The sequence below is a fragment of the Gymnodraco acuticeps genome, unplaced genomic scaffold (assembly GCF_902827175.1).
Source record: "Gymnodraco acuticeps unplaced genomic scaffold, fGymAcu1.1, whole genome shotgun sequence".
Classification (NCBI taxonomy): domain Eukaryota; kingdom Metazoa; phylum Chordata; class Actinopteri; order Perciformes; family Bathydraconidae; genus Gymnodraco; species Gymnodraco acuticeps.
Window position 1 is genome coordinate 912,004 of NW_022989778.1, and position 15,277 is coordinate 927,280.

Below are 15,277 nucleotides of genomic sequence, written 5' to 3' on the forward strand. Positions count from 1 at the left end.
CCTTGTTCAGCCAGGGCTACCACTTGCAAACAAGAGAAATGCGACCCCACCCTAGTGTCACGCTGGACCCTGCCTCCTTTCACCCCCCACCCTACCGCTCTCGCAACCAGAGCTACATGCGTGCCGTCAGCACCCTCAGTCAGGCTAGCTGCGTCAGCCAGGTGAGTCTTGCACACATACATTGCACAGAGGCAACACCTGGAGACACTAATGAGAGTTTTTTTTATGTTGTATTGTATGTAGTAGCTTTGCGTAGAGGACTTACAAATCCAGTTGTCCATATTGGAGGTCCACAGCTGATTAGTAGACAAGCTATGCCTGTCTCAACTGAAGTCTGATGGCATCATTAATGTGCTGTTGTGGTCTTGAAATTGATAATTTAACGGATAGTCTACCTCTGGATAAGCTTCAGACACATTATTCTGTTGTTAACGGTTAGTTTCTTTAAGTGTTTCGTGTTAAAGAACCGTGAAATTGTACATAATTGAGAAAAAAAGATATTAGTTTCACATCAAATAGCCTTTATCCTGATTTTGCCCATGAAGATCTGGAAGAGAGCACTTATAAACAATTCATCACTCTACTGCTGCTGTGCCAAAAGCAGCAGTTTGTTTTGATTAACGGAGAATATTTTTCTACTACTAATGTTAGGAAATGGATACTAGGATTAGAGACACAGTAACTTCCTGTTTAACCACACGCAGCAACCTTTTCAGCTATTACCTTTTCATTCCCTGCTATACATTTAAACAGTTGGAACAATTGTGCATGTACACTTTGGACCTCCATGGTCGCAAAAGAGGTGGTTGCAATGACGATTTGTGACACAGCAAGACAACTTCCATAAGGAGAGGGAGTAACAAGAGGAGGAGAGGTTTTGTCCAAAAGAATGGTTGTACAATGAGCTTACTCCTGTTGGTGCTAAACAAAATAATAGTTATTACATTATAGGGAAACCTAGCTCCTAAGTATGTATTAAACTGAAAATACATGATTATGTAGACAGAGGACAGGATGGACAGAAATTGTGTTGCATGTTCTTAAGAAGAATACATTAATTTAATCTTGTGTCAGTTTTAAGAAATGTGGAGATTTGTAAGAGACTTGCTAGAGCTAGTGTTTCTTCTATTTATCATTAAGTAATACAGTATACAGTACAGTCAATCTTAGTCATGGGATATGTGGTGAATGCAATGTTTTACAACACAAACTGAAAATGTTTCTGATTGTTTTCTGTTGTCATCTGCCTTTTTTCCATTTGATCTTGACATTTATTCAGTTTAAGGTCGGAATGACAGTGGCATTTCCATACGCTAACACTCCTTCATATTTGCTGTGCAAAGGGGAAGAATCAAAGTGAGAAAGAGAAAGGACGAGGAAAAATTAAGGACTGCTATTCCTGTTTTTGTCTCTCAGGTGAGTGAGACTGAGATCAATGGCCAGTTTGAGTCAGTTTGCGAGTCCGTTTTTAGTGAAGTAGAATCCCAGGCCATGGAAGCCTTGGACCTGCCTGGTTCGTTCCGCACTCGAAGCCACAGTTACCTCCGTGCAATTCAGGCTGGTTATTCCCAAGATGACGACTGCTTGCCTTCAATGACATCCTCCACTGTCACTTCAACTCTCAGATCCACAACAGGTAAAACAATCCCCCCCCTAAATGAGAGAAGGCTTAGACTACACATCCTCATATTCCTATACATGCGCAAACTTGACATACCTGCATATGTACAGTGGGGAACCCTTGAGATTCAGAGATGCCAGATGAATGATCCCAGTTATTTTTTCTTTGGAAGCTATGGTGTGCTTGTGTTTGTGTTTGCCTCTGCATACTCCCGATTGTTCAGATGGATTTGCTTGTGTTACTTTGCACGATTCACGCATCATTAACCAAGCTTCTGGTTAGTCACTTGTGGTTTTGCCAAGCTGTAGACTCAGAAAAAGGGTGGGAGGGTCGCAAAAAAACACTGCGCAACACACGCTCACAATACTACAGCACAGCCACATTACATGGCATGCCTAAGAGGAACAGATCCTACCCTAAGCATGTTAAACTGTGGTGTTATATATGTGTTGTGCGAAAAGTGTTAATTACTTAGGGAGGGATAACAACCGAAACAGGCCAGGGGTAGGGGAGCGGTGGGTTGTTGACATATTGGTGTTGAGAGTATACACTGGACAAGCTCTCCGCCTGTCCTCCCCCTGCTCTGTTGCACTTACACATGCTTTGTGACTGACCTGGTCATTGATATACTCAAATAAAAAAAAAAATCTTTTAACCATTTAAAAGGTAAGTCAATAACCTCTAGATTAGAACACGTGTGCACACAGACACACACACACACACAAACAAAAGAGACATGCTGGTTGCACAAAGGAACCGTATACTGATGGCATATTCGAGTTTGAGGTGTACAACCTTTAATTATTTGCAGTATTGTTGTATGGTGTTGCATGAAACTCAAGCCTCTAAGCAGCAATCTTAGTCTAAATAACTCATACATTGCAAGTTTCCATCTGAGAAAACTTCATTTGAATGGTCATAGTTATTTTTTTGCTTTAACTTCAATATGAAAATGGACCAATACTCAACATGTTCTGAAATGAGCACATTGTGTTCATGGACCTGCATATTTATTGGTCCTAAATGCTGTTTTTAATACAACATTGCAAGGATTCAAGGTTTTGTGCGACACAGTGCGAGCAATATACAATTAGCCCAACAGGTTCTTTGTGCAAACAGAGTCTTTGCAGAAACTCCCTCACTAAGTGCATTTGGTGTTTACCTGCAAGAGTAAAGCTATGAACCCTATTGAAACATTTTTCTTCAATTACCTGCATTTTTAAATATTACGACCTGGATTTGATTGTTTTTGTACAATTTCCTGTCAATTTAACATTGGAGACATTTGAACTTTTACTCATATTGTGGGTTTGTTTTCTTGTGCAATCTGGACTTTTGTTTTTGGAATCCTTTCATCTTCAATTGGGTTTCCATCAACGATTTCTTCGATGTGACAGAAGTACTGAAGATAAAGGAGTGTTCTCCAATCCCACTGTCTTATTTGCTGAACTCTATTCATTTAACTCTCTGCTCCAATTCTGTTAGCTCCATGTGGACTAAAACAATCAGTTGACTGTACAATATGTTGTGAAGATGTATTTTGAAGATTGGCATAATGCATCAATTATAATATGTCAGATAAATGTATAGCGACCCAGAGGAAGTGTTCCCTGAATAGTGATTAATTATATACAGTACTGTCACCTCCCAGTAAAAGCTATACAGTAAATTATGTTTCTCCTTTGGTGTACTCTTTGCACTCTTCTGGGGAAATAGTGGTAATGAATAAAGTAACATAACAGGCTACATTGGCTAAGACACACATTGATTCCTGGAATCATGTTTTTAATGTTAGTGCTAGTTTAAAATTCAATTGTAGGTGGCTTATGAACCGAACCCCGTGTGAGGCTAGTGGGCCCCTAAGTGGGTAAGGGCCCCCATGATGCTCCATAGGGCAGACGAGCAGCAAACCCCTCTCCATTTGACCATCCATCTCTTGAAGGATAACCAGGTGGAATGAACAACTGGAGGCATCAGTGATGAGTGTTGCAGGTATTTTAATGTTGACACGCATACATATATCTATGTGTGTTTTTGCACTGCCTTCTCATTAAATTATAGAAACATAGAGTTCATAAATATATAGTTGGTAGAAATATCTCATATTATCCAAAGTATCAAACACGGATCTAAACAACTCATAAAACATTGATAGCTCTAAATATTTATTAGTGATTAATTTGACGCTGGATTTTGTGAGTTGTTTACCATGTCTCTATTTCTATCTCTAAGTGTGCTTACACCACATTGTAAGTGTAAATGTATGTACCTCCTGAATTTTCAGAACGTTTTTATATGGCAAACATAAAATAGCACTGAATGTAAGATTGCCACTGTCTCCAATTACTTGTGAGATCAGCATGTGCCTGCTGTAAATGTGTCAACTTTTTATTTCCATGAAATTCTGACTTCTTTTTAAAAAAAGCCCCATGTGGCAGTCTAAGCTTTAGCATTGAGTCTGTCAGCTCTCTTTGACTGTGGGATTGCAGCCTCTCCCTGGTGCAGCCCTGAAGGGGGGAGTGACCCCTCCCCTCACCGGGTTACTTACTTCACATTTTCTAATCAACCATCTTGGACCTGATTTGTTCAATAGGGTTCATATCTGCTTCTTGACCCAGTGGGTTGTGATTCTTCTACTCCCTTTACATCTTTTCTTTTGCACAAAACGGCACAAAAATAAACATTTTGACATGAATTGACAAAAGGGTTCTCAGAAAATGGATTAATGATTTGATAATGATTTCTGTATTTCATGTTTAATTCCAGTCTTTGCTGTGCTGTGCAGTGAAAAGATGGAAAGAAGCCTTGAGATGACTGAGAAGGCAGTGTAAAAACATTGTGAAAAGCCTACAGTATGTGAGTTACATGTTTGTATAAGTTAAGGAACTAAAGAACCCATTTGAAAAAGTTGCTGTATATTCTGTACTGGCTCTGGCAGAAAGAAGCACTATCACGTGGAGCTAACCTGATGTTCTGATTATAAGCAACTTAAAAAAACAGAAAAGTATTATAATTCTTACAAAGAGTGAGTGTGTTTACATGGACATGAGTATCACTTGTTAATGCTTCTAATGGTTATGATTATATTCCAGGTTTGATTTTTACATGCACACATATCCCCATATACACGATATATATCAATATCCCGGTTAAACATTGTGGCGGTCTATTTGTGGATGCAAACCGTCCCACTGGACATTTACCGACAGCTTTACTGTGATTTCTCCTCTCACTCTCGACCAAATATTTGAGCTACAATACTCTTACAACACTGTCTTCCACTTGACCGGAGTTAGCATGTCACCGTCACTATATATAGCAGTGGATGAAGAGCTCAGAGCTGCAAGCCACTTACAAGGGGCCTTTCTAAGCCTACCAAGGAAAGGTACCTGAGGGTGCCAGCTAGCACCAGGGAGAGGATCCTCCCAAACTGCAGAGGCAGGATGGCTCCCCAAAAGTGAAGCCAAAACAGCCGGCTGGTGGCTAACTACCAGTTTAGGAAGCAATAGATTGGATATGTGATGGATCCTGAATAAGATTAATGTTTGATTGTGTGGCCCTTTCAGGCTGGCACCATTTTTAGTGTTATAAAGCTATGACTCTTTCGGAATATTCAAGCTAGCATATTCAGGTTTCACAAAAGGAGATTAGGGCTAATGCAGGTTTCTAAAAACAGGATATGGCGTTTACACGGTCAAACACATACATGGGACACTTCAAAAACCTGATCATGAACGTGATACTGTCTTACTGTCCATGCAAACAAACTCATTGATCAAACATGGACAGATAATGTCTTCACCTTTGAAATGTATGATTTTATGACACTACTTAGTTACTTCTTGGTGCAGACAAAGCAGCATCTAAACAGCACACCAGTCAGTGGTTGGAGCTAATCCAAGACACTTAAATCTTTAGTGCCAAACAGAAAATAATTGGGTCCGATCTTGTATGTCTTTGTGATTACCTGCCACTCACATACTGTATGTTTTCCATAGATATGTCTATTTTCTAGTTAAGAATCCAAATCAAATCACACTCCAGCTGTTCCTTTCACTTTGAATGTCCTTCTGTTTGCATATTCAAATTTTTCTTACAGAGGGATATGATGTTTTGGATGGGACCTCTTTACTAAATGAAGACATGATAGAGGATGATGACGGTGCTAGCTCCTCTGCCTATGTGGAGCTGGAGAGGCTTGAGAGAGAGACTGCTGCTGCTCGCAGCCATCACAGTACTAGCTCGACTGTTACAGCCATCTCGGTCCCACCGACATCCCCGCCGTCATACAGGATCCCTTCTGTCTCTCCCGTGTCCTCCGAGCCGCCGCTCCCTCAGGCCCTACAGGCCTTTAAAGAGTCTGCTAACATGGTTGCTGCCTTCAATTTGCAGTGGAAGGATGAAATATCAGCAATGCGCTATGAACTCGCAGAGCTGCGTAGAGATGTTTGTGGGGAATTGAAGACTTTCAACAGTAACTTCTTCAACTTTACTCAGTGCTACAACATGTGGACTTTGTGCCGGGAGCCGTGCAGTGACAGCACCACCCAAACGGACGACAGAGTGTCTGTAGGAATTCAAGCAGGTTCAAGTTGGTCCATTCGACAGAATAAAGAGGACAAGTCGGTGATGTGCCAACCGGAGCCAGCACCCTTCAGCATTATGGACTTGATGGATCCACCCCGAATTGAGATTATAGAGGGAACCCCTGAGAGCACGCCAGAGGGTTCAGGCAGCCCGGCCAGCCCGATTCCAATTGAGGATTTCCCATGGGAGATCACCAAAAAGCATAAGGTCCAAAAGCAGCCAGACACATTTGGCCACACAGGTGGTCACAGAAGCGCCAGTCTAGAACTGTGGAGCAGGAAGTACACCAGTGGGCCCATGTCATATCTGTCTATGTCATTCTAATCATTCCCATTCTAAGCATACTGTAAAATGAGATGAAGAAGCCAAGGTAAAAACATTTACCAAGAAAGACAAGAGGAGTTGTTGGATGTCCCTTTACTCTATGCAGACACAGTCTGTCATCTCTTGGTGAACAGGTTACAATGTTGTTCAAACAATCTTTTAATAAGTGTCTTGGTTAGCCATGGAATAAAAGAGAATGAATATGTTTTACACCAGAATGAAGTGACATAAGAGTGTGAGAGAGCATGTGGCTGATGCTTAGATCCTCAAGTGCCAACAAGTGCAGCGTCCTCTTTCCTCCGCCGTCATAAATACCCAACCTTGAGATAAAAAGATAGTTCAAGTAAATACGATTGGAAATATAAGGGTAACTTAATGATAAAGTCAATAATCAGCCATTGTGAGGTGAGGCATAAGTTGGTCTGTTTCTGCAAGTGAATAGTTCATGTTCATTCCAGTTTCTCTTCCTGTAGAAACATTCTCTTAAGCACCTGAGTATACTGAAAAAATACTGTGAATACCTTTATAAACCCTAGTTTTTTAATGAATGCATCAAAGATGAATAGACTATTTAAGAATATATTGATATATCATTTAATTTCTAGTTATTCCAATAAAAGCATTCCTTTCCCATGGCCTTCATCCATTTTGTAGCCAGTTCCTTTGGAAATGGGCATTTAGAAAATGACCAACTCACAAAAGATTTCTCTACGGTGAACAAAGCGTAAATAAGTAATTGTAATAACTTGATAAAAAGTAGATAGTTATGACAACAAACTATAATGAAATCTGTGAAAGCCTATTCCTTTGGAGTACTGTATGGATGACACTGTCTCAATGCTTAGTGGACTTTGTCCCTGGCTAATATTATTTACAATTATCATTTTTGACTGACTTTTAAGTCTAACAGCATGTGGAGAAGAAACAGCAAAGGAGATTTATGATAGAGAAGTATGAATGTATTGGCTTCAATTCATTCTCGCACAAACCACATTCATTTTAACACTGTATATGTATATAAATGTACCATTTTGTATATAAAGAAACTTATATTCAATACTCGTACTGTTTGCAGTTATAAACATCAAACTCATTCCTGACAGCTCTGAGAGGGGTTATAGTTGTAACTGTGGTTCTAAACCAAACACAGCACTTTTCAAGGTCTGACTTCATGTATGCATCGTGTCCATTATCCAGCTGTGTGTGCACGTCATAAGGGAGTTGGGGGTTCATAGTTCACACCACTGTTTCTGCTATTGTTTTTCATGCAGTGGTGACTGGATGTTTGTAACTGTTTGTATCTTACCTATCCATTCTTTGTTATTTTAGTTAAAGGTCTAACAAGTACTGAATTTGATAAAACAGTTTAGTAGATTTTGACAATATTCTTTAATATCCAACTTTTTTAAATGCCACATTTCTCTGGTAACGGTGGACTTTTGTCATGCTTGTAGTTCATCACTGCTGAAAAATAACAGAGAAACATTGTTCCCTATAAGAAGACAATCAGAGCCGCTGAGGGCCTCCACCTTTCCCCATGTCCCCAGAGGTGCAGTATAGTACCAGTGAATGTACTAAAACCGCCTCACTAGTGATAGCTAGGGCTCCTGTCCAACCTTAATGGGTAGGAGCCCTCAATCATCTGCTATATTTGCCCGATTGCTCATTTTGTGTGTAACTCATAAAATCTTCATTAGCCACTGCCATTCCCTTCAGCCACTCATCTGGCCCATTGTCCCAACATGGCGTACCAAAGTTACTGTAATACTGAGGCTCGTGGAATGAGCCCAACAACAAAACATCTCCAAGCTTGACGGCAGTGATCAGGACGATCAGTGCCGCAAAGGACCGTGGGAAGCCCGTATGTATCAGACCCCTGACTGAAATGTGAACCTTTCAAATTGACTTTTAATAAAGGAAAGGCATCATATCTCACTTTATGAAGAGTGGATCTTCTTCCCCCTTTGCATGATCAAGTACAATACAAGGAGAAAAAGTGGCATTTTTAAAAGACGATCTTTATACAAAGGTTGTACTAAAGGGAACATCTAATTATAGTCTAAGCCACGAAGGAGAAAAAAAGACATTTCCTTTCAACTTATTTCAGTAGCTCCGCCCCACACACCTGTTACAGGTCCTCATTAAACCTGAGCTGAAATACCTATTTAAAGGATTAATTTGCCTTGATAATCTAATATGTGTTACAGAGTCAAACTGTATAATAGTAGGTTTTGCTGATAATGTTTTGCAAAAACTCCTTAGCTGTGAATTTGAAGTTTTGGTACAACAAATAATAATAGGTATGGAATAACTTAAAATCTATTGTTGCCATTCTTCACTATTTGCAATACAGAATAATTACTTCTAAAAGCTTACAGCCTATTTACTGTCGTTAATAACCAAAACAAATCCAATTCTGTGATTTGATCACAAAGGCTGGGATCGCCTAAATCATTTCAGTGAAAGGCATATAACCGTGACAACATTTAGCCTATAACCATTTTAATATATGATACATATTAAGTATATATATTTTAAAAAACATGTTTGGAAAGGCTTGTATTCATATATTTGCTTTTTGAATGATTAAGAGGGAATTACAGTGAAATTCCTTTCTTTAAATCATATGTTCCCATTGTTTGGGGAATGCAAACTAATTTAAAAGGTGCTGAAGACTGACCAATCATGATGTCTCCAATCTACATCCATTCATTCTATGCAAGTCCTTTGTTCTTTTTGGTATTTGACTTCATTTCAACGTTTGCAGTTATAGATATTAGGCGTTTATGTGAAGCCTTCATGCAAGCCATGGAATTATGTTTTCAGAAAATATTGATGGCTCTTTAAAAAAAAGAAATAAGATAATGTAGTTATTTTTGCATGAGCCATGTGCGTCACTACAGGTTATTTAGGTGTTTCCTGGCAGAGAGTGGTTTCATTCACATGTCTCCTATTTTATTGTATACTAAAATCAAAGAGTTTGTTGGTGAGATTCTTGAGATGACTGCTCAGTAGAAGCATCCGTGTGCTTTGTGGCATCATACACAAAAGAAATCAATCATGAGTGCATCACACATATTCAATTTATTTAATGACTACAGCAACATTGGAAAAGCTTTGAATAATACAATTGGAAATGCTGTACAAATGCTTACCATTCTTCTAAATGTATATTCATTGTATTCATGTATTGATCCCAAGGAACTCACCTATGCTATAAAAGCATTCAATCTAGTGTGTCATCACCATTTCATCATCTAGCCCAAAGAAGTTACCCTTCCCTTAAAAAAGTTGAAATGTAGCAAAAGAGATCTAAGTATTATAAAATAAAAATATATATATAAATAAATGAAAGTTGTACATTTAACAAAAACTTAAGGGTATTATTTTTAACCATGCAACCATATTTTGTGTAATGAAATATATAACTATTTGTAATAAATTCTGAATCGTCTACCTGTTACATGTTACAGTGTGTAGTCAATTACCCCATGAGTTTTTGTTTACATTGTGTTGTCATCAAGATATTTGATGCAACAACTGTGCCACATCCAGCTATTAGGACAAAGGTTTTTGGATGGAATCTGATCTGAACTTGTAACACTGCTTGAATATAAATCCTTTTCTACCCCTATGTTCTCTTCCTGCATTTATTCAAGCTACTCTGTTTTGCATCAATCATGTTTTCAGGGATCTCAGACTGCTTTGTTTAGTGAATCAGACTGTCATAAAGTACCTTTTGAAAAACATATTTTAGCTTGCATTTGTTAGCTTATGCTTATTTTGTTAAAAGAATGAAACCAGTATGTGATACTTTTTTTCTTTCTTTGCTTATTGTGGTGTTTATTATGAATTTTCATTTACAACTTTTATTGGCCTTATGTATTTTTCATAAATTGATAAAAAACAATGGATTAAAATGCTTACGATGTTCATGGTAATTTAAATGGCAAAATGGGGGTCATAGCTTTACAATGGTGACAAAGATGGAACTCACTCATAGCATAACAAGTATTGTTTGTGTCTACACACTTTACCACACCACAAATACACAGCATGGGCGAGGCACAGCGTCTTTCACATTGACCCTTTCAATATGCATTGCTTTCCTACTAAGCTATCATTTTTTGGTTTGTTTGTTTTCTTTTTTCCCCCCATTTCAGGCATCCGTAGCTTAGCTGGGGGGCGTAGAGAGTACGGTAGGTCTGGTAGGGAACCGCTTTATTCTATCTTTTTTTATATGTTGTTAATACAGTTTCATACATTTTGTCTGAATCATTTTACACTAAAATAATATATATCATAAGTTGAAAATGCTGTCATACTCACTTACTATGTATAATACATTTAAGTGTTTTCATCTGTTTCCACATTGAATCCAGTGGAATTGTGAAGATTATATACTAGTGCTAGAGTTCAACAGGCCAAAAGAACAACATTAAATAAGCACTTGACTACATGTCGGCCTTGTGTTAGCACACTGGCTTTTCTTGTAGAATATATTCTGCATTTGAGCAGAGAGACACAATAGTAACTGCTACATTTAAGATCTTCTTCTGCACAACTGGAAAATACTTTAACTGAGATGTGCTTGAAGCCTTTTACAAAAACCATGGAACTGATTTCTTTATTTATTTAATTTGTTATGATTTGTATTAATATTCTGTTCAGATTCATCGGTGTAGGAAGCGTTTCACCCTCTTGCTTTTACCATTGTATACATTTTCTTTAAGTGTACAGTAAAGAATTAAATGAGCACACAGTATTGTGTCCTTGTTTTAGATGTCAGGCATGCAGCAAGGCAGGTTATGACCAACATAACAGCGTTGTTCTACAAACCAGCACAAATCAATAATGCTTTTAGATTCTACCATCCATAAGATTTTTTTAAACTCTAATTTTGGGCAGCCGCAGTTAAGATTTACTTTAAACCTTTTCAGATCTGTATTCAAGATATTGGCGGTTTAAATTCAGCATATTCATCTAACATTAGTTTAAAAGGGAAGGATAGAAACAAGAAATACTCACTTTACCATTTTAAAAAGGTTGATGTGTGATGGTTACACTTTGCAGATTCTGGAAAAATGAAGTAATTGAAATGTTTGTTCATAATGAAATGTGTATATGTAATAACATATATTCAGCTGCCATTGTTTTACTTAAGCAAAACCACTTTAATAGCCCCACTAGCAGCAGAGGCCATGCATGGTGATATCCAATGGTCCGTTTGTTGTTTTATCTGTCCAACATTTTGGTTCAAAGCAATACATATTAAATGTATGGAGATTCAAACCCAGAAGGACAAATCCCAGGGACCCCTAGTTTCACTTTAACAGCTCTTTAGATTTTCTTCTAGGGCTTCATTCCAGACAAACATATCTTAGTAAACATAGCTATAGTTAGGGATTGAAAAATAGCAATATGGTTAATGTTTGTTTTGTCAAACATTTGTGATTATAGGGTAAAATAAGGGATTTTTACATCTTCTATGGGCTGCTAGCCGGTATTTTGGTTTAAGTTACTTATATTTTGAATATCTTTACATATCTGTAAATTCTGGAGAAGGTAAACTTTTTGTGTATTTATTTGGAGCATTATCTACTAACTCATTCGCACAAAGGCAATGAAAAGAAAGTTTGTTAAAATGATACGAGCCATTGATTTGTATTGGTTTGTTGTGAAATATCATACATAAAAGGTTAATCCACCTAGCATCCATGGGGGCATCACCACTGTATGTATATATGTATGTGGCTATGAAAACATGCTTGTTTTATTGTACGGCTCTTTGAAAAAAAAAAAAGGGCTTCACAAACCTACTTTTTAAAAATTGTATAAATCCAGCTGGAATCACTGGCCAATACACACCCTTAGGTCCTGCTAGTTGTCCAATGTCAAATCATCCATCCATTTATAGATCCATCAACTCATCCAACTTTGATAACCGCCCATGCCATACCTAAGCAAAATCTTAGTCCTGAGCAAACATCTTCAGAAAGGATGTTCCCCTTACTCAATGCTTTCTTTAATGCAAAGCACAGTGTTATTTTAGCTTAACGCAGTCATTTATTTTGCCTGTAGCAATCTTTTATGCAAACTAAAGAAATGGCAATTAGGTGAGCAGGAAACATTTTCACAAGAAAAGAACATTTTTGACTATTTCGGTAGAAGCACTTAATCCTGAGTCTATCACTGAATAGACATGGCAATATTAGCTTTACAGTAATGGCCTTATGAAAACAGCTTGAATAAGCGTGCTACATTTATGCAATTAGTTAAAATAGAAGCAATGCTTTCAACTTGTTAGTCCGTATACAGTATGCACTCAGTGCTCATTATCCTGACAGCCAGTTCAACTAATTGTTAATTAGTGAGATACTAATTATTGTTACTAGACAAAGTTACAGGCAGTTATTTTTTAGGCTTTAGACTCTGGAATATAATTATTCAGAAAAAAAATCTCTGATAAAATGGAGTGAAGTATAGTTACTCAGTTCCCATGATAAAGTCAAACAAAACAGTGTTATGAAAAGATCTGAGAGACTTCACGTCACTTTGTTACATCTTCAGCCCCCATGCTCATGTATGCAGCTCGTCAGTCATTGCACGTCATTAAGCCACGACCCACCCTGCCCTGAGTAAGAACAGCACCCCACCAGCCTCTTTGCCAGTCTGAATCCACAACTATGGCAAGAACGGCCTCTTGCACAAATGGAGGGAGTCGGACGGGGAGGAGACGCAGTCAGAACTGTTGCAACGATTTTCATGAAATTTAAGGCTTGACCACAAAAGGAGAAAAGTTGTGCGGGGGCCTGGTTGAAAAAGCACGAGAGAGAAGGTCTGTTTCATATTCTCTGCAACAAAACTATTATCAAATGATATTACGTCACACTTTACATTAAGTCCATGTAAGTACCATCGTTTTTAAAGTGCCTACATTATCAATCTGGAATCTCAGCAGAATGTATTGTGTTTACATGATTAAGTGTGAACACAATAAGTGGTAATAATTGAATTTTCCAGTATTAAGCCGTTATTCTAATTATATTTAAAGTGCAGCCGTGTACTTCCACTTCATGTAAAGTATGGCTTAAGCTCATGCCATCAAATGCAATGGCATTTAAATGCAGTAACATGGGAGATTCAGTGTGAGATCTGAAAAATGGGAATGTGAAAAGTGGAACTCCACACATGCTGAAAGAAAGCATACAATGCTTTTCAATATATTATATTGTTGCATCACCAGGCAGTCAGGAAATTGATAAAAAGAAAAAAAGACTGTTAGACTGTCCTGCTTTTCAGTTTAAAACATGTTCCTTGTCTGGGTCTCTCAGCACATGTTGTCTTTCATTTCCCTACTGTCTAAATATAATTTATGTTATAGATATACAAACAAGCCACATGACAAAGACAAACATTTTACTATTCATGTTCTTGGCATTTTCCTACAGTTGTGAAGTAGGTAATTCAAATTATGATAGTCTGTGTCTCTTCTGCTTAGTCTTTGTTCATTACTTTTTTTGGCCTTAAAATCCCCAAAAAATGCAATGTTCTGTGGCTCTCTCAGGAGACACACTGTACTGAAAATATAATACTTAATACTTGAATATTTGTCATTTCTTTCAATAATATCCATGATTGGAACATATTAATTATCTTGCCATTTAAAAATGGTAATGGTGAATTGGGAAAATGTTAATTATAAATGTTACTTGTTTTTCATATTTTTGTTTGAATGTCTGCTACATGTCTCATTCGTATAATATGATACGGTGTCACTGTCTGTTTTCAGAATCAGATGATGCATGTTATTTCATGCCTGATAAGTAAGGACTGATCTTTAGACAATAAGACATAGTCAACACATTAGTGCAATGCCATTGGCAAAGTTCCTAACAACCATGGCCATTGACTCTTTAAAAGGCTCTAGTCTTTATGTTTGCTTAAGAAAATTAAGCTGATTTCCATTTTTATTCAAATTCAGTCAATTTTGTATCATATTGTGCCACCTAGTTAATTAATTGTAATGCAAAAATATGTTTGAGAACATTAAGAGCTAAAACAAAAGTACACACAAACTAAGTCTGGACAAATACATATTCCAATGTCCATGACACCTAGGCCTTGGAGAATGTTTGCCAATAAGCATTGCCCACACCATAAAGTTGCGAGTTTTGTCAGTGCCATAAGAATGTCTGCATTTGAGACAGAAACACAGCAAATGCTGGATAATGAGTTTTACCCAGAAATCAGTTTCCTTTTTCCCTTGAGGTGCTGAATCAGTAGGACTGTAAAGGTAACTAACTGAAATGAAATCATTGTATGCCAATTGGGCTTTCTCTAAGTGCATTCAGCTCTGCACATTTAACATTTAGGAAATAAAACATTGATGTGACCCAAAACACTTTAAATTAAGCATGTCTGTGTTTCTCTCTCTCTCCCTGCCTGTTACTGACTGAATTAACAACTGGATAGGTACAAATAAAACAGTGTGTAAATATTTTTCAATGAGCTTTAGACCTTTTTGGAGTGAGTTTTGGTAGGTATAGATATAGGATTTACTGTTGGTGTGCATTATAGTGTTTTATACCTGCATTGCTGTTGCTAACTGGTGTTGTCTGCTCCTCGTAGGGATTCAGTTTCGTCTCCCTTCTTCCTGTAGTGTGGACCGCGCTCAGCCACCTCCAGGTACCACTCCATCTCTTCTGTTTTCTTCCATGCTAGCACGTTACTTTGCCAGTTGCA

General features: G+C 37.8%; 1 protein-coding gene across 11 annotated transcripts in view; it reads left to right on the forward strand.

Annotated features, from left to right (window-relative positions):
• LOC117548990 (disks large-associated protein 2) overlaps nt 1-15,277 on the forward strand; it is a 105,254-nt gene that overhangs the window by 72,675 nt on the left and 17,302 nt on the right. For 5 of the 11 annotated variants that reach the window (XM_034220576.1, XM_034220530.1, XM_034220544.1 and 2 more), the window contains 4 exons: nt 11-161; nt 1,417-1,636; nt 10,696-10,740; nt 15,164-15,220. In XM_034220576.1, the coding sequence (XP_034076467.1) occupies nt 11-161; nt 1,417-1,636; nt 10,696-10,740; nt 15,164-15,220 (473 nt within the window). Of the gene's footprint in view, nt 1-10; nt 162-1,343; nt 1,637-5,720; nt 10,167-10,695; nt 10,741-15,163; nt 15,221-15,277 lie in introns of those variants that run through there. The other 6 variants (XM_034220535.1, XM_034220562.1, XM_034220568.1 and 3 more) reach the window with 4 other exon arrangements.